This window comes from Globicephala melas, chromosome 12 (genome assembly GCF_963455315.2).
Source record: "Globicephala melas chromosome 12, mGloMel1.2, whole genome shotgun sequence".
NCBI classification, from domain to species: Eukaryota; Metazoa; Chordata; class Mammalia; order Artiodactyla; family Delphinidae; genus Globicephala; species Globicephala melas.
Genome location: NC_083325.1, coordinates 14279096 through 14300780, shown reverse-complemented (window position 1 = coordinate 14300780; position 21685 = coordinate 14279096). Strand labels below are relative to the sequence as shown.

The 21685-nt window shown below is 50.5% G+C and overlaps 1 protein-coding gene across 3 annotated transcripts in view; it reads right to left on the bottom strand.

The window, feature by feature from the left end:
* Window positions 1-4159: 4159 nt before the first annotated feature.
* REEP1 (receptor accessory protein 1) overlaps window positions 4160-21685 on the bottom strand; it is a 109821-nt gene continuing 92295 nt past the window's right edge. For 2 of the 3 annotated variants that reach the window (XM_030837472.2, XM_060309190.1), the window contains exons 6-7: window positions 19167-19344; window positions 4160-6260 (exon numbers count right to left, since the gene is read on the bottom strand). In XM_030837472.2, the coding sequence (XP_030693332.1) occupies window positions 6250-6260; window positions 19167-19344 (189 nt within the window). In that variant the 3' untranslated portion in view covers window positions 4160-6249. Of the gene's footprint in view, window positions 6261-8270; window positions 8423-14497; window positions 14534-19166; window positions 19345-21685 lie in introns of all 3 variants that reach the window. The other variant, XM_030837464.3, reaches the window with a different exon arrangement.

Sequence of the window (21685 nt, the reverse complement as noted above, 5' to 3'; positions counted from 1 at the left end):
TGGATTAAACATTCCCAGATTTGTTCAGAGAACTAGAAATTTTAAATTCTGATTATTTTTAACAAATGGTAATGGCTTAAACAGTTGTTCCAATTAGGCTTATTTAGTTGCAAGGAATCTCCAGTTAGGACAAACGTAAGAAGACTGTAAAGCTAACAAGTTAGCTCAAGCAGTGTGACATTATTAAGGATATGTGCCTGGGAACGCAGGAACACCTCACACCCCCATCTCCCACCCAGAACTAACCCCCAGGCCTCAGAAAGAGCAGAAATTACATGGTGATGCTGGATCTGAGGCACCTCCAGGGGCCTCAGCAGCAGAAGTGGTGGATCTTTAGGCTTGGGGTCTGCCATGCACGGGGCTCAGTTCTTTTTACATCACTGGCTCCATTCTCTTTCCTCACCAACTTCTCTGATTCACAGCTTTTGTTTACTCTTAGTGTCTGCTTCCCATAATAACGCTAGCATGCACCTTTGAGGTACTTTTCTACATCGTGACCCTCAGCTCCTATCTCCAGTCTCTAACAAACTGCAAAGAGACTCTAACTGGGTCAGTTTGTCCTTTTACACCAGGTCTCATCAGGGGTCACCGACCAGTGTGGGGACTGGCTGTTCTGAGGTCAGGAGCCCACCCTGGCCCATTTGATTGGGCTAGCAGGTCCACGTGGAGCAAAAAATAGTTATGTGAGCAGTTTTCTCTCAGGTGGGCCTGGGGTGGTAACACGTCTGGTCTACTAGGTTCACTGCATTCATAGCAGTTCTCACTTAGTTTATTGGAACAGGATTTTCATTGAGAGAAGAGTAAATGAAATAGCCTTTCAGTGTGCCCATTCGTGAAGCTAAAGAGGCTGTATAAGTGGAGACAAAAACTTTTTAACCAAGAATTAAAAGATACTATATTTTATAAAATTCATTTATCCACTTGAGATTTCATACTTTTAATTGTGAGGGTAAACTTTTTCCAAAATTTTCCAAAGACACATTGTAGAATCTAAAGGGGAAAAGTAATCTCAGTCATGTTTAGGAACGATGCAGAAGTTAAGCATTGCTCACATGAAGAGGGGCAGGTAAGCGGCGCTGAGGAAAATTCAGCTTTTCAGGATGCTTACAGTCTAGGGCAGTGGTTCTCCGCTGTCCCGTCAGAATCTCTGGGAAGCATTTTCAAAGAGCAGAGCATTTTGACGGGTTGAAAAACCATTATTAAATACAATTATTCCTCAATTACTGCTTCAGATCCTTTAATATAATAGTTGGTGATGATAAGATGCCGTTCCTCTATTAACAGATTAAGAAAAAGATAACCAAATTGGAATTCTGTGGCATGTCAGACTAGGATTATTGGAGGAACTCCTTGAAACCAGTGTGTGTTCACTAAAAGGAAAAAGGGTGACAAGAGAGTGTTCTAAAACTCCAAGGCCAAGTGTGTGTCTGTTTATGGGACCAGTTAATAAAGAACACACATTTGATTCGAGACGAGAATCTCAAGAACCTGACGCATGGAATGGCTTTCTGTTTTCATGGGTTTTCATTTCCTCCTGCTTCTGAGGTAGCAGAAGCCAGTCCCTCACAAGGCCTCCACATCATTTCTCACCTGCCTGGCTCCTCACCTCTTCCATTCACCCTTGGAAGCGGGATGGATCTGGCGCCCGAAGAAGCTGAGGAGGAGCCTTTTCTACCACCTCCGTGACTTCTTAGTGCAACGTGGACAACGGGGTCTGTGGGCCTCAGAGCACCTTGGTTTCCCCTCTAGGCCAGGGGCAGGAGAGGTAGAGACAAGGGCTGGCTAAGGCCCCAGCAGCCAGAGATGGACTGAAGTGGAAGGGCTGACAGGCACATGATTTAGGGGAAAGGGAATTTTCATACATGTAATTTTTGTTTTATGGGTAGCAGGGCTTATCATCTACATTGATTTTATAGTTTGACAACAGAACATCTTATTACATTAAAGGGTCTATCTAAATGACATTCAAGTATACGTAAACGTGGAATTTATTTAACACCTACTACATCCCAGCATGGATCCACAAGACGGCTAACCCTCATACCAACCTTGCAAGGGAGATACTATCTGTCCCTAGTTTAGATTTGCAGAAACTGAAGCTCACAGAAGGTTAAATACGTTACCCAAAATACAACTAGTAAGTCACAGAACCCGGGTCCCATCTCCTTGGAATCCTGTGTATTTCCCCAAGCCTTCTAACAACATATGAAAATTCACATCAAAATCAACAAGTGACTGTAATCTAGCACCAGAAATACTAACTACTTCTTTATGACACTGAACCAAGTCAGCTTTTAAATTTTATAACTTTGCTTTTCTGTTATTTGTCAGCTCTTAACCTGGTTAATATCAGTTCTGTTGACATTGGACTTGGCTCAGGAAATGATTAACGAGTGGGTTTTCAGCCTTGCTTTGCATCTCTTCTTTCTTTCAGTCCTCTATCGTCTTCTTCACCTGCTGCTGCTATGCCTTACAGTCCTCGCGTCAAACACATAGGACTATAAAGGCAAAGAAAATGAGGGTTTCATTGTGACGTTTCAGATTTTGAGTTTCCAAGTCTTTCTTTGGGGGGGTTTTTGTTTTTGTTTTTTTTGGCCACACGACGCGGCATGTGGGACCTTCCCCAACCAGGGATCAAACCCGCGCCCCCTGCAGTGGAAGCGCAGAGTCTTAACCCCCAGACTGCCAGGGAAGTCCATGTACCCGTTTATATCTTAAAGGCAAGGGCTGCAGTGGCATTAAGGGCATCCATAACTCCCAGTGCATCTCCATGTGCCCCGCCCTCTTCTGACCTGCATCCCTTCTCCCGCATTTGCCGATGAGGACACAGGTTCCTAGAAGGAAAGCAACAGACCAAAGGTCTGTTCGCAGAATTAAAACTGCCTTGCAGATGAACTACCCTGTTTTCACAGCTACCTGGTTTCCACTGGCGACCTTTAAAAATGTAAGACAAACATAGTACCAGATTTATATTTATGTGATCAACTGGTTTTCAAAGCACAGATACCAATTAATTTTTTTCTCTTTGCAACAATTCTGTGCAGTAGGCACGGAGCCAAGTCACCAGGCACCAGGCCAGTTAGTGGCTGAGTACTCAGCTTCTAATCCTTGCTGACGAATACTTTTTTTTTTAAGTATTTTCTCTTTCCTCAAAAGCCCAACATTACAAAGATGTCTTTTAAAAGAAAAAGGTTAAGACTTTATTCAAGATATATATCAGGCATTATAACAAAACAGCAGAACTTCAACCTTTGGAGTACTGTAACTTTACATCCCTTTGATGCACAGTTCAGTATACTATTTGATTACAGATCATTCTATGGGGATTACAGAAGTAAACCAAGGGCAAGTGTACACAGTCACCGTCCAGAATGCCAGCTCTCTGAGTGTGTGCCGTTTGTGAATGAAACACACATCCTTTACCATTTCCAATACTGTGCAAGGTGAACAACTAGGAAGGTACTCGGTGGTGGTCGTGGTTGACAAGCACTGTTAGCACAGACACATGGACAGTATACTACAGAGAACATACATTTCAGAGGCCAGCGAAGTGAGCAAGCTATTCACATAAAGCCAGGAGGGATTATGCCTAACTCTCCAGTTTATAAGTACAATACCACGTCTCATCTTCTCAGAAACAGAACAGGTGCTCAATAGCAAAGAACCGAAAATTACTACATGAAAAGTACAGACTTTCCAGCTAGCATTTTGTAAACAGCCTGTGTCTGTAAATCAGCCAATTAAAAACATTCAGTTTTATCCTCTAGACAGAACTCCACATCACTACTTGTACACTTTGAGGCATTCACATTTTACGTCAGTCCACACAAAAACACAGCTTGTTGGATAAGTAAACATGTTTTGCCAGAAATATGACAGCTGCTCTCAGTTGTACAGTGGGTGTTTTTAAGAGAGAATCCAACTCCCTAACCAACACTTGAAGGAAAAATAGTTACATTAAGACAGCAGTTTGGATACCTTTATATTTTTAAAATCTTAAATGAGAACTAATACAGCATGTCTGAGAGTAGAGTGCTTCAAACTTGTTTTTGGCATAGTTGAGTGCAAACTTCATAGCCCGTATGTTAAAACTCTCCATTGTAAAATGGTGAAAATATAGCTTGTTCACAATAGGATTTTAATCTCTGCTGCTAAAGGCATTTATTACTTTGGCAAAAAAAAAAAATTGCTAAAAAGCTGCTTAATGAGTTAAGCTTTTTTGCTTTTGTTTCTGATAATTCTGGGTACTCCCAATGACAGGTAAATACATTTTAAAGCGTATATTTTTCCTCTGTCTGAAACTATTCAGTGAGCTTGAAGAAAACAGGTTTTCTGTCTTCCCTCGGGGGTTTAGGTATTGGTGGGTGTGGGGCACAGACAATGAACAGACAGCCTCTGTTTGCCCTCTGAACCACAAATTTGCTTTTAGGTTTATTTTCCTAAATCCTTTTGTAAATTACAAAGTCACCTTCAGAGGCATTGTGGGGAAAAGGGATTTAAATATGCACATCTGGTAACAAGCAACTTCAAGTAAAACCCTCTCGGAGGTGGCTAAGATCCAGCCAATGTGTCACCAGCAAAGACTGATGTGTGTTTGCGTAGCTCAGTCTTTAACTGGGCCTGTTTATAGCTGATTGACAGTAGGTTCTATGTGGTACATAACACTCTCTAGTGTTCAGGGCCTATCTATGAACAAACATAATCCAAGTATTATAAGTAACTGGGTTGTGACCACTGCATGCATCACACTGAAAGGAAACACCAACTCTAAGCGTAAGTATATGAGTCCTACATTTAGGGTCAGCTCTACCAGAGCAGCTGCCTCAGACCAAAATGCTATTTAAACCAGATTCTTCTTTTCAGATAAAATTCTCAGTCTAAGCAGGGAGTTCCCTCAGACAGTGATTTGTTCTCTTCCTAAGCGATGCGGGCTTGTATGAAGTACGAGTGCCCATGAGCGTGCGACATCTCTGGTTCACATTCTGCACAGGCCAGGAGAGGAACAGAGGGCATGAGCCAGAGCTGCCCGTGAGCTGGGGAGCCAGTCACATCCATGAAGGTCTCGACCTCTGAAACCTTTCTAGAACCCAGCGTTTGGACTGTTACCCAGGTGTCTCAGATATACTTCACCGCGTATCTGAACCGATCATGATCGTAGGGTTGCTTTTGTTTGGGTGGATGGGTTGGTTTTCGCTTAGTGTTTCCTGAAACGAGGCGCTCCCACTGTGGGCTCCTCTACCTGGGGAAATCAGTCACAGCACTGGGTCCTATTATGGAGACACAGTCATCGTCAAGCACTTTTGAACCACTCAAGATGATTCCTTACAACAGCTCTGTAAGTCTACACGCCCGAGAGGAGTTTTACCAAGGGCGAGGCTGCTGCCTAAAACAATGATAAATCCCCTGTAAGGATTCAGAAGCTCCTAATCCTGGATCCATGGGAGAGACAAGCTTCCTGTGACTTTCCTCTTATTCTAGGCTGTTCCCCTGTCTTCGTTACACTCACACCTGTCACTAAAGTGTTGCCTCTCTTCATTCTAAACTTCCCTCTGGTCTGTTGACTGACTGTCTGAAGGATATGGACCATCGCCCTGCAGGAAGAGGGATGCTGTACTCGAGGTGTATTTGGAAGCTTCGTAAGCACATCTGAGACATCCTCTAGAATCAAGATAATTTTTTACACTTCTGCTTTTGCAGTTTTCTTCCACATCAGAACCTCTGGCAGCCCTTGCAAGTCCACTGTCTTAAGCCAAAAGCCATAAATATGTACATTGTAGTCCAAAGTACTAGTACCAAGAACAAAAAGAAGTTAAAAAGCAAATTGCCTTGTTTGCATATACAGGACTAAAAACGAAGTATGCGACCAAGAAATGACAAATGTGCATCCCAGCAGTGGGGGCGATTCTCTTCTATTTCTAAAACACTGCTGTCTGTACGCCGGTCCAGTTGTGGAAAACTGCTGACCCCCGGCACACTACCTTTCCCTTTAGCCTCTCCCCAGCAAAAGAAAGAAAAGGAGGGGGGGAAGAGAAACTCTTCCAAGTGGAACAGGGGAGAGAGGAAAGGCCGCGTCCGAGGCTGCACGCTCAGCACACCAGCCTGCGGGTTTCTATGTTATTAGTGAATAAATAGCTCTTTAAGGCAGAGAAGAAACATTCTGTGGATCCAGTGCTGTTGGCTCATCTCACTCACGTGGTTTCAGTGGCCGAGGATGAGGTACTTTTCTTCCTGAAGCGAGATCGAAGGATTCTAGGCGGTGCCTGGTAGAGGAAACAGAAAAAGGACCCCTCAATTTGGCATAGCATGGAAGCTTTCGAGGACAGCACCCGGCTGGGTTTGTGTTGAGACTCCAGCTCCTTTGGTCAAATGCACGCGTGTGTGAAGAGGCTGGTGCGGCTGGGGGCCCACTCGGAGTGTCCACAGTAGGAATCGGAGTCACAGCCCAAGCATCGCCATGAAGCTGAGCCAGTTGAGCCCGGCGCCTCCCTCTTCATGTTCTCCTAAGTCCCTGGATCTCCCAAGTGAATGGCTACACAGAAGGATGACACATCTTGTTTCTGCCTTGAGAGCAAAATGATCTTACCAAATGACTCAGCAGAAAGACCTCCCCATCTCTTCCCTTGGGAACCAGCCTCGTGTTACTTGGTACATGCTTCAAATTTCCATCACCAAATTTCCAGTCCTCTTTCTGGAGGTGAAATCCCTTCATGCACAGCAAACCACACAACAGAGGAAACACTGCCTTTAAGTATGAAGGGTTCCACCTCATCTTCCCTACAGATGGCTATCAAGGGACCCCTCCTTCCATGGGACACACAAATCACAGGGGAAGTTACTATCACAATAAAAGAAAAGGAAAATATTTTCTAGCATAGCACTCAAGGGGGTTCACAACTGGCCCCAACTCTCCGTACTCAGCTTCGTTTTCTACACTGCCCTTTCATACCTCCATCCCTTCTGACCAGAGGTCCTTCCTCCCTTCTCCATCCAAAGTCACTCCTGAGCCCCACCCGCATGGCCCACCCACAGCCAGGATCGGCTCCTTGGTTCTCACATTGTTTAGCACGTGACAGGGCGTCAGAGGACTTTGCGCCCACGGGGGAGCCTGCCTGCTCTGTGCACTGTGTCCCCTGCCACACTGTGACTTCCTGGGAGCAGGGCCGAGTTCACCACCGTTTCCCAGCAAGGAGCTTGGTGCCCAGTGGAAGGGAGGCAGGGAGGCAGAAGAGAAAGAAGCAGGAACGGAAGGCTCTGGCCTTCCACATCCTGAGTCCTCACGCTACACCTCTGCGGCTAGGAAATGTTTACCAGCCACCTCTGGACACAGTAAGAAAAGAATGGGTGAAACCTGTTTTAGGGATCTGCCTCAAGCAGATTAACCATAAACAGTAAAGCAGCTTGCGCAGCTGTACAAAAACAAAAGCAAAAAGGCACAAAGCCTCAGGACCTAGAATGGTTCTGGCACCTTCCCTGCCCTCCGGGAAGGAGGTCAGCCTTTCCATGCACTGCCTCACCTGAGGCTCACAAGGGTCTCTGCTCTGTGGGCAGGGGGACTCCCAACTTGCCTCAGATGGACTCTCAGGCCGCAGTGTTCAGGGGAAGGGGAAGGGGGGGAGATGTGACGGGACAGAGAGGAAGACTCTGGGGTCCCCCGATTCTGTGGGCCCTGCACCCGAGCCCAAGGCTGGTGACCCTGCACAGAGCAAGGCCCTGAGGCTCTAGGCTTGGCCCTCCTGCTGCCAAAACTCCATCTGCATCTACGACTGGCAAGAGTACACACATCAAGTGTATTGTTTTGGTCATTTTGAAGGGCTGTGCCCCTTGTATAACCTTTTACGAACATCTGTGTTGTACCAGGCACTACGCTGTGTCATGGAGATACAGGGATGAACACGCTTTATTTATAAAGACTTGTCATATGACACATTCTGAGTGTTTCTTCCTCCAAAACACTCATTTGGTTGCTTTTCATTCACACATCACCTTAGGTTGGTAGTTGGGTTTTTTGTTTGTTTTTTTAATCCCTAGGCACTATCTCACCTCTCCTATTTCCAAATAAAAGTAGTAGGGTCTTTTTTACCCCTTGGCAAGTAGCTGGACGCTACCTAGTGGCTTGTCCTGCCTGTTTGATGGAGAGAGGTCTCCCTGCCCCAGGCACTCCGGAGGCGTTGGGTGCCTGAAGAGATGCTGCCCCCGGGAGCCCCAGTTCTCCAGGGCAGAGCCCTTTTTGCAAACACACGCTCCACCCCGCAGCCCCCAACACCGTGTACCTCCAGGGGGAACTCCGTCCTTCGAGGTGCTTTATACTTGTACATGAAATCCAGCAGGTCTTCCTCATCATCATCGGAAAACGCCAATGGGTTTTGGACCTGGTGAGGCTCCCATGCCTTCACACCACCCTCATTCACATCCCCCTCAACCACTGAATGTCCATTTACAATCTATGCAGAGGAGACAAAGTACAGCGAGGTGGGATCAGTGTAGAAAGGAGCGAAGAAGGGCACGCAAGGTCAAAGTTAGGCACACAGCACGGCAAGCCAGGCCGGTTAGGAGAGCCGAGGCCCCGGTATCCTCCAGCGATACTGCAGAGGATCCAGGATCATTGCAACTGTGAGACTGGTCAGGCGCCGTGCATGGGAACGGGCACAGGGTTCAGAATCTACTGATAGGCTACCAGGGGAGGTGGGGACAGCGCTGCCTTAACTGAGACATGTCTAACCCTGCAGCTTAGAGCTGTGAGGCCATACCAGAAGAATGCTTCGGGAAAGAATCTCTAGGAAAGATGGTGGCAGTGACCTCTGGAGAGGAATAGCACAGTTTTCTATAATACAAACCAGCAATGCTGACAGTGCCTTCATTACACTTGCACGTTCAGCTCCAGGCATTCTTTAAGAGACAGGATGTAAAATGCCAGGAAGCCTTCAAAGAGAACCTTAAGCAGAGCTATGTAGATTTTTCATTTCAAAGGCCAAGTCCTAGAGGAGCAGAGGAGCCTCGTGGAAGGAGAATCTAGCAGCAGTCTTCCCCTCCAGAACGACAGCAGGATTCCTGTTTCGGTCTGCCGTGACTAATCCCCAGGGAGAGCACCAGAATGGACTCATGTCACTGAGTGCACGGTATTTTTGCAATGTTCAACGCTGAGCATATTCCATGTCATCTGGCCGTGTGGTCCTATCTCAGTCGAGATATAAAATACTTCCTGCCCACACCCAGTTTATCTGACACCCAGAGACACATCTTCCTAGGCTTCGTATATTGTTTTTAATGCACAGCCAGGGGGCCCTCAGATCACCTGGTCCGACCACCCCAAGGCCTGCAGATAAAAACCAGAGCTCTTTCTGGGACACCCTGCTACTTCTCCCCAAAACATTTTCAGCCACCAAATGTGTTCTCTCTACCAAAAGGGGGATAACAGCACCCGGTGTGGGCTTAGTAAAACTAACAGCGGAAGAGCCGCTTTCCGGGTCATTGCTGCTATACTCCCAATAGCCGGCAGGGGGCAGCACGAGAGCAGAGCTGCCTTAACCACGGATTTCAAAGCTGAATCGTAGGCTGGGAGCAACCTGCTCAGACAGCACCTGAGTAAGAGCCCGAGATCATTAAACTTCCTTTGCGTTTTTTGCTCCAGTGCATCCCCCAGCCTGTCTCCTCCGGGTTTAGGTTCCCTCTGGTCCCTTCCCCTGGCCAAATCAGCTGCATCCTTAGGACCAAGGAACATGAAGGCTGGCAACTCCAGGGAGCCCTCCCTGAATGCTCCGGTCCTGCCTGCCTCTCTACTCCCAGCGGGGCTTGGGATGTGTACCACATGGCTTGTGCTGCGCACCCTGGTCCTCCTGTCCGTCCGTCTCACTGCCTCAGCCCCACAGAAAGCATCCTGAGCTATGGTTGATCCTCCTGGGCCCCTCGGAGCACCTGACCCCGGGGTTGTACCCACAGTGGCTGCTGGTCCACTAACCAAGGTGGAGACCTGACATCATCTCAGAGGGCTTGGCTCCTGTCCCAAATCAGAACTCGACACCTATCACAAGGACATTCCTTCTGGACACCTGACAGGAGGAAAAAGAGACAGGCCAGCCCAGGCCCGAAAGCTCTCAGGCCAGGCCAGAAACTGCAGAAGCAGCCTGGCCAGCTCCGTCCGCACCAGCACAGAACCCCACATCCTGAGAACGGGTAGGGGACCGGTTTGAGTCTGTGCCTCTGCACACGTGGTTCCCTCTAAATCCGGGGCCAGGGCTTTCTCTGTACCGATCACTCTGGGGTTCAGAGGGCAGCCCAGAGTCACCAAAACATCCTCAGGCATCGAACAACTCCGCCTGCTCACGTGGTCTGGATTCTGAGCCATGAACCCACACGTTACCAAAATAATAAGAGTAATAATAACAACAACAACAACGACTATCTCAGGACTGAAACAAAAATGGCTTCGAGTTTGTTCTCCTCTGCATCCTTGAGCATGGACTAAAGGGTAGAAAAGAAGTGACCCTCTGGCCCACTAGGAGTGATGGATCAAGGGGAACCCAGATATCCAGGCAGGAGTAGAAAACAATCATTCAACTCAGCAGAGGTGGGGAACAAAGGAGGTTCGTGTGGGCAGCTTGGGGGCTGGAAGTAGCTTCGGATGGAAGCCACAGAGAGAACCTGCTAAAAAGAAGAATCCTACTGCTTACTGTGTTCACGGAAGGGTTTTGCCAAGAATGTTGTTTGTAATGTTCTGCCTGACTGTCGGGACCCGTGAGAATAACCACTGTGGACAAGCTGAGCCTCTGAGCCTCCGGGTGGCTACCGTGTTGGGACACTGAATCTCTGAACTGCGTTTCCCTCTTTGCACTGGCTGCCAGGAAGCCCAGCATCTTGGACAGTCTGTGACTTTGTGACATGCACTTAAACTTTTCTTCTCACTCTGACTCCATCTTACCTGCCTATTCCCTTTCTCTCAAGCTTCATTTTTCTTAGTTGGTCCAATTTATCATCTGTATTTCCACAACCAGACTTAAATCCTTTGTGGAACAGGGAGGCGTATAAATGAAGATATAAACCCCACAGAACCTGGTCCCACCAAGATGGGCACCAGGACGAAGGTGAGTGGCTGGGTGGAAAATTCGATGGTGGGCCTCAGCACTCCTCTCCCTCTAGATCCAAATAGAATTGGTGACTGAACAGGTTCTCACCCAGAAGGGTACTGCTGCCCACATCTCAATACTCTGACGGCTCCTGAAGACAACTTGTATGAGGAACGTCTCATGCAAGGTCATGGCCAAAACCACCTCCAAATCTCAAGGAACGGCAGCCAAGGCCTTGAGCCCGCAGAGCTGACCATGGTGCCCGAGGCTGCGCGGCCTCTAGGAAAGGACAGGGGTCGCCCTTACTTTCCACAGCAGGGGAGTGAGTGTGTGGCCTTGAAGGACATTCTGTATTAGCAAACGTGTTTACAGCAGGCTAGGAAGCAGCTGCACCTCTTCTCTCCGTGGAGAGGCCAGGGAGGGAGAAACTCCCAGCCCTCCAAGGCCGAGCTGATCTTTCTGCAGGAGCCCCGGGGCCCCCCCCACCCATCCCACCAGTGCAGCAAACAACCCAGGTTAGCAAACACTCCCCCGCAGCACACGTTAGTGGGAGCCGTTCACGAAAGTCAGCAAAGGCATCTGGAGGAGAGCACGCCCATCTGGAACACTCACATCAGCGTCCCCGACAGCCACCGAGGAGAAAGAAGAGAATATTCTGTTAGGGAAGGACCTCTGGGGATGAAACTCACACACACGTGTGAGTGTTCGTGCACACACACAGGTATACACACACGGACACACGCTCACTCTCTGCCCGCGCTCCAAACCTCTGACGGCTCCGGCTGCCGCGGAAAGAAACTGCCGCGGGGCCACCCTCAAGAAAGATGCAATTCTCTCTTTCTTTTAATAGAGAGGATAAAGAGATGACTCTGCTTTTTATATGTCCCATACACTTGATTTTTTTAAAAAAAAGGAAAAAAAACCCCACCTCTATGACTAATTTCAAGCAGTAATAGAATTCAGTTTTCAGCTCTATGTAACATAAGGCAGGTAGAGAGAAAAGAGGGGAGAAAGGGCGGTAGGTATGAGCGGGAGAGAGAGAGAGAGAATAACAGAAGCACAGAAAAAGAGAGACAGATGTGCAGGAGACAACAGGAAACGATTAACAGATGGGCGGGAATGGAACAGAATGTTCTCCTGGGGCCCGAGACGCACAGATGGAAATCATTTCAGGGGACCAGGAGGGCCCCTCCGACCAAAGCGTCTGTGACCCCCTGAAATCCTCTCTCCCAGCATCACTGCCCCAGCCCCGGGCGTGAGACCAACCTCCCCCAACACCGTCTGCTGACACTTCACACTCAGCACCCTTCACCCGCAGAAAACGGGTCAGAGCTGGAAGGGCCCCCAGGGGCATCAAGCTCAAACCACCCCCACCCCCACTTTACAGAGGAGGAGACTGAGGCCTGGAGAGCCAAGGGGTTTTCCCACCATCACAGAGGTTCCTCGCAAGAAGACCTTAGGGAGACGGGGAAGAACTCCAGGGCCCTGGGTGTCAAGAGGGCCAAGAAAAGGCAGGGCTGCGGCAAAGGCTCCCAGATCACAACCCTGAGCAGGGCCACCCCAGCCGGAGGCCTCCACCGAGCCCCACCTGCTGTCCAGTCCCCAAGAAGCCCCCATCCCCGCAGCTCCCAGGAAGACCGAACTCGACTCAGTTCCCACAATCCGCTGTAATTCTGTTTAAACGTACTGGAAAGGCAGCCTCTGATTATGAAACCACCAGGGGTCATGGGGAGGGCGAGGGCTTCCCCATGCAGACAGCAGCACAGAACAGGCCCACGAGGCAAGAACGGAGGAGAAGGCAGCTCTCCTCTCCCCGGTCCCCCAAGTGACAAGATCCCGGAAGGAGAGGCGTTCTGAACGGCTCATGGAATTTACAGACTCAAAATTGTGAAGGGTGACTAGATAGAAATAACCATAATTGCCCGGGACGCTGTGGTTGTTTCCCACAAACTAGTACGTCCACCAGGCCCGAGTCTTGGCCGCTAGCGCTGGAAACAGCTGCGTGCAGCCCCTCCGTTTCTTTTATCCTTGCTGAGCATATATACACTCCTCTGTCCCAGCACGATGCTGGTCTCCGCAGCCCTGCTCAGGACTCCTTGGACCATCTGTTCTCATTAGGTTTATGGCCTCCAAAACCCCCATGTCTTCTACAGACCTTTGAAAACCTTAGCACTGAAAAGTCTTAAAACTGAAGAACTAAAGGGAAAACAGGACCCTTCTCCCGCCACCGATATGGGAGGCGTGAGCCACGTCTCAGTGGCACCGGGGCAGGGGGCACAAGGCAACAAGGGCGCCAGGCGTGCCTCTCTCCTCCCCTCACACCAGCCAGCAGCTGCAGGCCGGGGGCGGCCCCTCTCGCCTTCTGAGCCAAAGGCACCTCCTTGGTGTGGGGGGAGCAAAGGGGGCTGGGTTAGCCCAGCACCATTTCTGGTCCCTCGTGTGTCTAGTTAAGGTCAGGGAAAGCGCGGGAGCAGGTCAGGAGAGAACCACGTGGCTAAGCTATCACCCACACCCAGGGAGGGTGGCAGCAGGGGCCGGCTGGGCTCCCTGAGGTCCCCTGGCTCTAACAGTAATCACCATCACCACCCTTCACAAAGTCCTTTCACAGACATTTTCACAACAGCACAGTGAAGTGGGGAAGCGGGGATCTTTCTCTCTATTTGAAGCAAATCAAGGCTTAGGGTGTTAGGTGATTTGCACATACTTACACAGCTGGTTAAGTGGCAAAGCAGGACCAGGGCTCCCTTGGCTGCACAAGGACCGAAACCCCTGGGGCTCCAGCACTTCAGAGGAGCTGGGTAAGTGCCTATGTCATCATCACCCGGAGCACAAGGAACTATGACCCTGGGATGGTTTTAAAATAGCTCCACACATCCTTTGACGCTCCTCCCTTCAAGAGGTGGAGATGAATTCCCCTCCCCTTGAGTGTGGGCTGGACTTAATGACTCACTTCCAGCAAACAGAATAAGGCAGAAGTGGTGGTGTGTGACTTCTGACCAGGTCCTAAAAGGTACTGTGGCTTCCCGCTTGCCCTCTCTCTCCTGCATCACTCACTCTGGGTGAAGCCAGCTGCCATGTCGTAAGGATGCGCAGGCAGCCCCAGAGAGGCCCACGTGGTGAGGACCTGAGGCCTCCAGCCAACAGTCACAAGACAGCCATCTTCAGTCAAGCCTTCAGATGGCTGCAGCCCTGGCCGACATCCTGACCGGAACTCCTGAGTCCCTGAGCCAGACCACCCAGTTAAGCCGCTCCCAAACGTCTAGCCTGGCTTCGCTGTAGGGTAATACATGTTTGCTGTTTGGAGGAGGTAACCTCCTGACTCCACCCCCCAGACCCTGCAGCTGAAAGGGAGCCCCCAGGTCTGACACCAGCTCATGGTTAGAGCCTCGTCCCGAGGCAAATCCCGCACGCTGCAGAGATGCTGGCTGTCTACTCACCTTTCCAGGTCCTGCAGGTGAAGCAGCAGGTACACACTGTGGGAATGGGGGCACCATCAGTGATAGCCCCCAGGTAAACCGGGAGGTCCCAGGGAGGTGTGGGGATCCCAGTGTGTTCAATACAGGGGTCCCAGGAATGTGGGTCTCTGTAGAGACACCGAGGTGGCAGAGGGGATCATTCCAGATCCAGCTTCCTCTCGGGTGCTAGAAAATGACCTTGCCTGGCCCACAGAGCTCAGTCCTTGTGTCCTGCAGCCCAAGGATGACCTTGCCTGACCCACAGAGGTCAGTCCTTGTGTCCTGCAGCCCAAGGGAAGGCAGGGGGTGACGTCAAAGTTTCCTCTGAGAAATAACTCCAACTGTGTCTGCCCAGATGCCCTTCCTCTGTCTGTCTCCCAGTTCAGAATGACCTGCAGGAAACTGACCGCTGAACCCTCAAAGTGCTCAAACAGCTAATTGGCTGCTACCTCACACAGTCCATTGGTCTTGGTGCACATCTGGGCCTTGGTATACAGTAGGTGCTCACTAAATACAGGCTGTCTCCAAGTTCATGGAAGGCAAGGATCATTTTTTCAACTCCCTTGTACCCTTCCTGGGGTTCAGTGCCAGACTTTCAATAAATGGTGTCTGACAAAACGCCTCCCAGTCCATTCTGCAGGGTGGGCGATGCAAACTGCATAGTGTTATTTTACACCAATGGGCCTACATTTTTATTTTACATAAGTTGTTATATAATATCTTGTTCCGTTTTGTACTTTTTTCACTAGGCCTCGTGTTTTCAAACTCTACCTATATGTACATTGAAACTGTTGCTTCCAACGCTGCGCACAACTCCGCGGGAGGGCAGCCACTGCGTCTTGCCTATCCTCTCCCAGCCTGCCCGCAACAGGTGCTACCTGCCAGGGCTTGCACATAAGCCCTGTGCCTTGTGACTGCTCTCCTCACAAGCCTAAGATGTAGGAGGGGTAGGGATTCTTGCGCCTTTTCTCCAGAGGAAACCTGAAGGCAACGGAGCTCGTTTTCTGTGCCAAGGTCAAACCCTCTGATAGCAGCCGCCTGGGGTATCATTCTGAGGAAGGTTCTGACTGAATCCAGGCCCAGAGGGAACAAGTGTGGTGACTGCTTGTTGACGTCTGCCTCGCTGTGTTGCATTTACCGTCTCTGCGCAGGCCCGGGGTCACTCAGCCAGGATGGAAGCCCAGACTGGGGGCCGTTTCCCCGACCCGACCACGCCTGGCGTCCGAGGCTGGGTGCTGGGAGGGTGCACAAAGCTGGGCCTCCTTCGGCTGACTCCCTCCCAGGCACCCGCACCCTCCACTCTGGGGTTACGACAGCCCCAGAGCCTCTGATCTGGGTGCTTCTGCCCCACGCCCAGACCCTGGGCCATCTTTCACTGGTCTTTCTTTCTGAGATGACTTTTATTTTAGGCCCAGAACAGCCAGGGCAAGGGCCAATGGTCCCTGCCCTCCCTGCTAGGTCAGCACCTCCCTTGCCCGCCCCCTGAAGTCACAGGCGCCACGGCCAAGGGCAGGCCGTGAGGAGAGCAGGTCGTGTGGCAGCACAGCGGGCTCTCTGGTTCTCTGCAAACTCCACCCACTTGGCCTGCACACCTGCAACCAGAGCGCTGCCCCTGCCCCACGGGGCACAGCAGAGGACGGAGGGCAGCAGGTCAGAACCAAACAAATCAGCCCAAATCCGCTTCCATCTAGTGATTGTCTGGGAAGATGTTCAAAGCCCAGGGGACGCCTCCCATCGCCTTTTTTTTTTTTTCCCGTATTGAAGTATAGTTGACTTACAATATTATATTAGTTTCAGGTGTACAGGTGCAGTAATTCAATATTTTTATAGATCGTACTCCGTATACAGATACTATCAATAATAATGGCTATATTCCTGTGTTGTGCATTGCATCCTTGCAGCCTATCTATTTGATATCTGGTAGTTTGTAGCTCTTAATCCTCTCCACCCATTTTATGCCTCCCGGCCACCACTCTCCCCTCTGGCAACCACCGGTCTGTTCTCAGTATCTCTGAGTCTGTTTCTGTTTTGTTATATTCATTTGTTTGTTTCATTTTGTAGATTCCACATATAAATGAAAACATACAGTATCTGTCTTTCTCTGTCTGACTTATTTCACTAAGCGTAATACCCTCAGGTCCCTCCATGTTGTCACAAATGGCAAAATTTCATTCCTTTTTACGGCTGAGTAATATATCCATCGCCTTTTAGATCCTACCAAACCTCTCTCCTTCCTAGTTCTGAAGCTGTCACGAATCATCCGCCAAGGGCAGGTGTAGGCAGGAGGCCTGGCTTCCAGTCCTGTGTGGCCTTGGCACAGCGTGTGACCTCTCTGAGCCTACTTCCTCTGCTTCGTTCACCTCTGTAATGACAATAGAGACTCTAAGAGGGAAAGGGACTGTAGGGCCACCTAGGCCCACTTCCTAGCCAAAGCAGGAATCCCTCCCTAGAGCTTTGGTATATGACTAGTTGACTTTGGTTTGGGCCCTTGCAATGTCAGGAATCTCACTATCTCACAAGGCAGCCCATTTCTGTCCCGGATACTTTCATATTATAAAGTGCTTTCGTAGGTGAGTTAGATATCAACAAGAAGAACAAAACTGGCAGCAGCTACGACCTCGAGTGCCAGGCATGACCGTAAGCACCTTTACATGGATTATTTTGGTTGAATCCTCACGACAACCCTACAAATGGGGCTCGTCATTCCCTGTGTTTCGATAAAGAATCTGCAGTGCAGAGAGGATAAACAGCTTGCCCGGGCCACACAGCTGGTAAGTGGCTACCCCCTTGGAACTTGACCCCACTGGTTCTAGCTCTGCCCACTGAGCCTCAGAGAACTGGGGCCCTTTTTCTTCCAATGACAGCTTTCATTTGAGGCTTCGTAGCCGGGAAGCTGACCGAGGGTGGAGGCGATATCTAATTGCATTTCGCATCCCTATTTCTGCGACGGTGCCCAGGAGGTCAGAAGCTGTAGATGCTCAGGGAAACCTGACGGCCAGCAGGTGAGTGGAGAGAAGGCCCTGGCCTAGGAGTCAGGGGGCCACAGGAGAATGCCACCGGCGGGCAACCCTGGTGACAGCTCCCTTCCCTGGGCCTTTGTCTCTTCATTGGCAAAATCAGAGGATTAGACTGAGTGATCCCCGAGGTCCCCTCCTGCCTGGCCTTTTGGGATTCCATGCTAAGCTCCCCTGGCACAGGGACAGGGTTCCCCTACCTGAGGTAGACCTCACCCCCATGGCCAAGCCTCCACCTCCCCAGCCCTGCTAGGGTTAAAATCTCTCCCTTCCAACAGAAAAGCCACATTCTTCAATCCTGGGGCCGGGGGTAGAGAGGCCATTCCTGAAAGGGTTGGAACGTGGCAGACGCTGGGCCGGGCCCTGAGCTGTTCTCCTTTCCCTGGAGGGGAGCATGGGTTGTCATTCCCAGGGCAGTGGTGAGGCTCCCTCTTTCCCATCCATGTCTTAGACCCTCAAGTCAGGTGGGGCCTGGAAGGACCCCAGGTGCAGGACTGAGATGCCCCTGTAGGCTGCACCTCACAGCACACAGTCTAGGTCTAGGTGGCCTGGAGGTCCCTGTTTACACATTTAAGGGCAGGCTAACCACCTGCACATGTCACAGCCAGAGATTCCAATAGTGGCCCAATTTCAGCCCCCAGGCTCAATTTCCCAGCAAGGTGGAGGGGCGGAGGTGATGATCCAGAACGATCCCTGCAGCCCCTTCCCCATCAACCTTCTGCTGGCAGCAGCAGTGCTCAGCTCCCGAAAGCCAAGCCCCGTAATCTTCCCAAGGAACAGTCTGGGAAACCGAGTCCCGGTCCAACTCCGTAGCCCTCTAATCCCTGCCCCTACCTTCCACAAGCCCAAAACCCACTGAGGGATCAGACGTCAGTGGGTCCCAAATGTGGCTGCAACCTCGACAGCATCACACACCAGGGGCTCACCCTAGACCTACTGAATCCCCCGGTGGGGGGGGCCCAGGACTCTGCACTTTTAAACGAAGTTCCAGGCCAATCCTGGCCCAGGTACCCCTCTACCAGGGGTAGACATCGAGGTAGAGGTGTGGTTTCCGTAAAGCCCTGGCCTCCACAGGAATTAGACCTCAGAGCTAGTGTGGCGTTTGCATGTGGTGGCCGAGGTTATGCATGGGGCATGGTGGCTCAGGGAGGGGAGGAGATGGTAGAGTGAGAGACAGGACAGGAAATACCGTGCAGGGAAAAGGGATACTGTGCTGTAAGCCCTGGCTGGGTGGGAGGAGACACTCAGGTGCTCACGACAGGTAAGCCCTCCTGGGAGTGTGGGGTCAGAGAAGAAGAACACAGAGAAAGCTGCCTTGGCCCAGGTCCAGCTGGGCCTGTCGCCTCTAGGCTTGGTCCAGGTACTACTACTCAACACCCCCACCCCCACATAATCAGATGGAGGAGATGGGGCCCTTTGGTGCAGGTGACCCAACCCTGCCCCTGATCAGAGTCCCCAAGGCCAGCCCTCTGCCCTGGCCCAAGTGGTGCTCTGCCCCTTGGCTGGCCTGGCACGGTCTGATGCACGTCTGTATGGGTGGCGAGTCCTTGGGGCAAGGGCCCTAGGGGGGCCTGGGTCTCCCTTCACGAAAGCAAGGCCTACGAGGTGGAAAAGAGGGGAAGGGAAGTGACACCTACCTGAGCTGCCAGCGCTCTCGGAAGCACTCCTGGACATCTTAGGCTGGCCGTGTTTGCCGCTGGCCCGCCCGGGCCCTGGTGGCGGGGGGCCGGAGGGAGCAGGGGCGCCGTCTCCCCTGATGGTGGAGAGATCCTGCATGCTGAAGCTCCGGAGTCTCTCTGATAAGGCACCCTGTCCCTGGACACAACACAGGACGGGGCACACGTCAGAGGCCTGCCCCACAGACCGGGGCAGCTGTGGCGGGCGAACGCAACCGAGGCCAAGAGGGGGGCTCTGATGGTCAGCCAGGTGGAGGCCAGTCCCCTGGAATACTCTGCAGAGGGGCAGCTGCCTGGTGTACTTGCAGGGGACACTGAGGGGATCCAGGCCCAGAATGTTCTAGGGCCTCCTGTGGGCTCAGGAATTGTTCTTCTGGCTCCAGGCTCCTTCCTCTCCTTCAGACGCCCCCCACAATAAGCCCGAGCCTCGGCCAGACTCAGGGCCGAGGAAACGACTGCTGCCTTCGGTTCCTACTCTACAGGGCTTGTCTGCGGCTTCTCGGGCTTTACATAAATCAAAATCCTTATAGAGCTACATTTTGCTCCGTTCCCAGGACACAAGGATCTGGCTAGAATATCAGAACTTCATAATCTATGTGCTCAGTCCTTACTCTTTTCAAAGGAAATAAAATGCAGACAGTATTTTTTAAACGTATGACAACAGCCATTTCTTTTATCTGTTCACACGACTGTCCGTGAGTCACACTGACTGCCACTGTCACCTTTGAGCTCCATAAAATACCCAAAGTAACGAATCAGGAAGGAAAAAGATGATATTAAAAAAAGACACACACGCGACAAAACACTGTTGACCGTAACCATTTCTCATTCTCAAGGAGCCACAGAAGCTGTCTCAGGGGGAAACTGTTCTTTTGTTTAGGAAAAGCAAGATCAATCCATTATACTTATGAAAGGGAAGGGCCTCGCTGTCTGGATGAGAGAATCTGTCAAAGTGAGAAGATTATAAGGAAGGCACAGGGATGACAGCATTGCTTGAGGTGTGCCTCAGGGGCTGGAGGGGGAGAGCTGTGTTCGGGGGAGAAGGAAACCCGAGGGTGGAGGGGCTGGTAAGGAGACGTGGATTATTGAGAACCGGGCTGGGATTCGGAGCAAGAGGTGACAGGCAAGTAACCACTAGGCAAATTGATAAACTTGGGTATCTTCAGAAACACTCACGGGCATGCAGACTTCCCATAGGTACATGGGATGCATGGATCGGGGGCGGAGGTATTTTATTTGAATAATGAAGGAAAGAGTAGTCCTAGAGGGCTAGAGGACGTGGGGACCATAGGCACCGCAGATAGAACAGAACCAGCAAATCAGCACAAAATCAGCGAGAGCAGCTAACAAGGGCTCTGGGCTGGGGGGTGGGATTGACGAAACCAACAAGGGCCATGACAGCATTAGTTAAGAGGCTTTCAGAGATGGCAGAAGGGTTTGGAGATTTTTTTTCACTTTACTTAAATAGTAATGAAAATGAGCCAACAAAGCACAGTAATTCACTGAAGTAACTTTAGCAAAAGAGTCAGTTAGCTAAAGGAGCAAACGCAGAATGAGTTCATTAGAGGCAACGGGGGAAGACAAAGGAGCTTGCAGACAGTTTTAGAAAAAATGTCAGAATGAAACAAAGATGCATTAAAATATGAAAATGATAAGTTCTCAGCCTACAAAGATATTTAAAAACCACGTCTCCAGGAAACTAACAACAGCAGAAAGAAAACCATTTAAATAATCAAATATACATACAGGACTTCCCTGGTGGCACAGTGGTTAAGAATCCATCTGCCAATGCCGGGGACACGGGTTCGATCCCTGGTCCGGGAAGATCCCACATGTCGCGGAGCAACTAAGCCTGTGTGCCACAACTACTGAGCCCACACACCACAACTACGGAAGCCTGTGCGCCCTAGAGCCCACGTGACGCAACTACTGAGCTTGCGTGCTGCAACAACTGAAGCCTGTGCGCCTACAGCCTGTGCTCCGCAACAAGAGAAGCCGCCGCAATGAGAAGCCCGCGCACCGCAACGAAGAGTAGCCCCCCCTCGCCGCAGCTAGAGAAAGCCCACGTGCAGCAACGAAGACCCAACGCAGCCAAAAATAAAAATAGATTTAAAAATAAATAAATAAAATAAAATAAAAAATATATACAACTAGAATTCTAAATCCAGGCAAAGGGGTGTTTGGAGGGCATTATGTGAGAAAGGCAGAAATCTCCCTGGTTGCCTCAGATACAGCTCCTGAACGATGGTGGGCAAGGGGTTTGAGGCTTCACCTTCTAGACATGACAGCTGGGTGGTCTTTGGCAAGAAAATGAGGGGGGAGACCCGCTCCCCAGTATAATCCCCTCCAAATCCATCAGCCAATGACCCATGATTATTCTACTCAGAAACATTCCAGATGACATCTAGGAACTTCCCTGGAGGTCCAGTGATTAAGATTCCGTGCTTCCATTACAGGGGGCACGTGTTCAATCCCTGGTC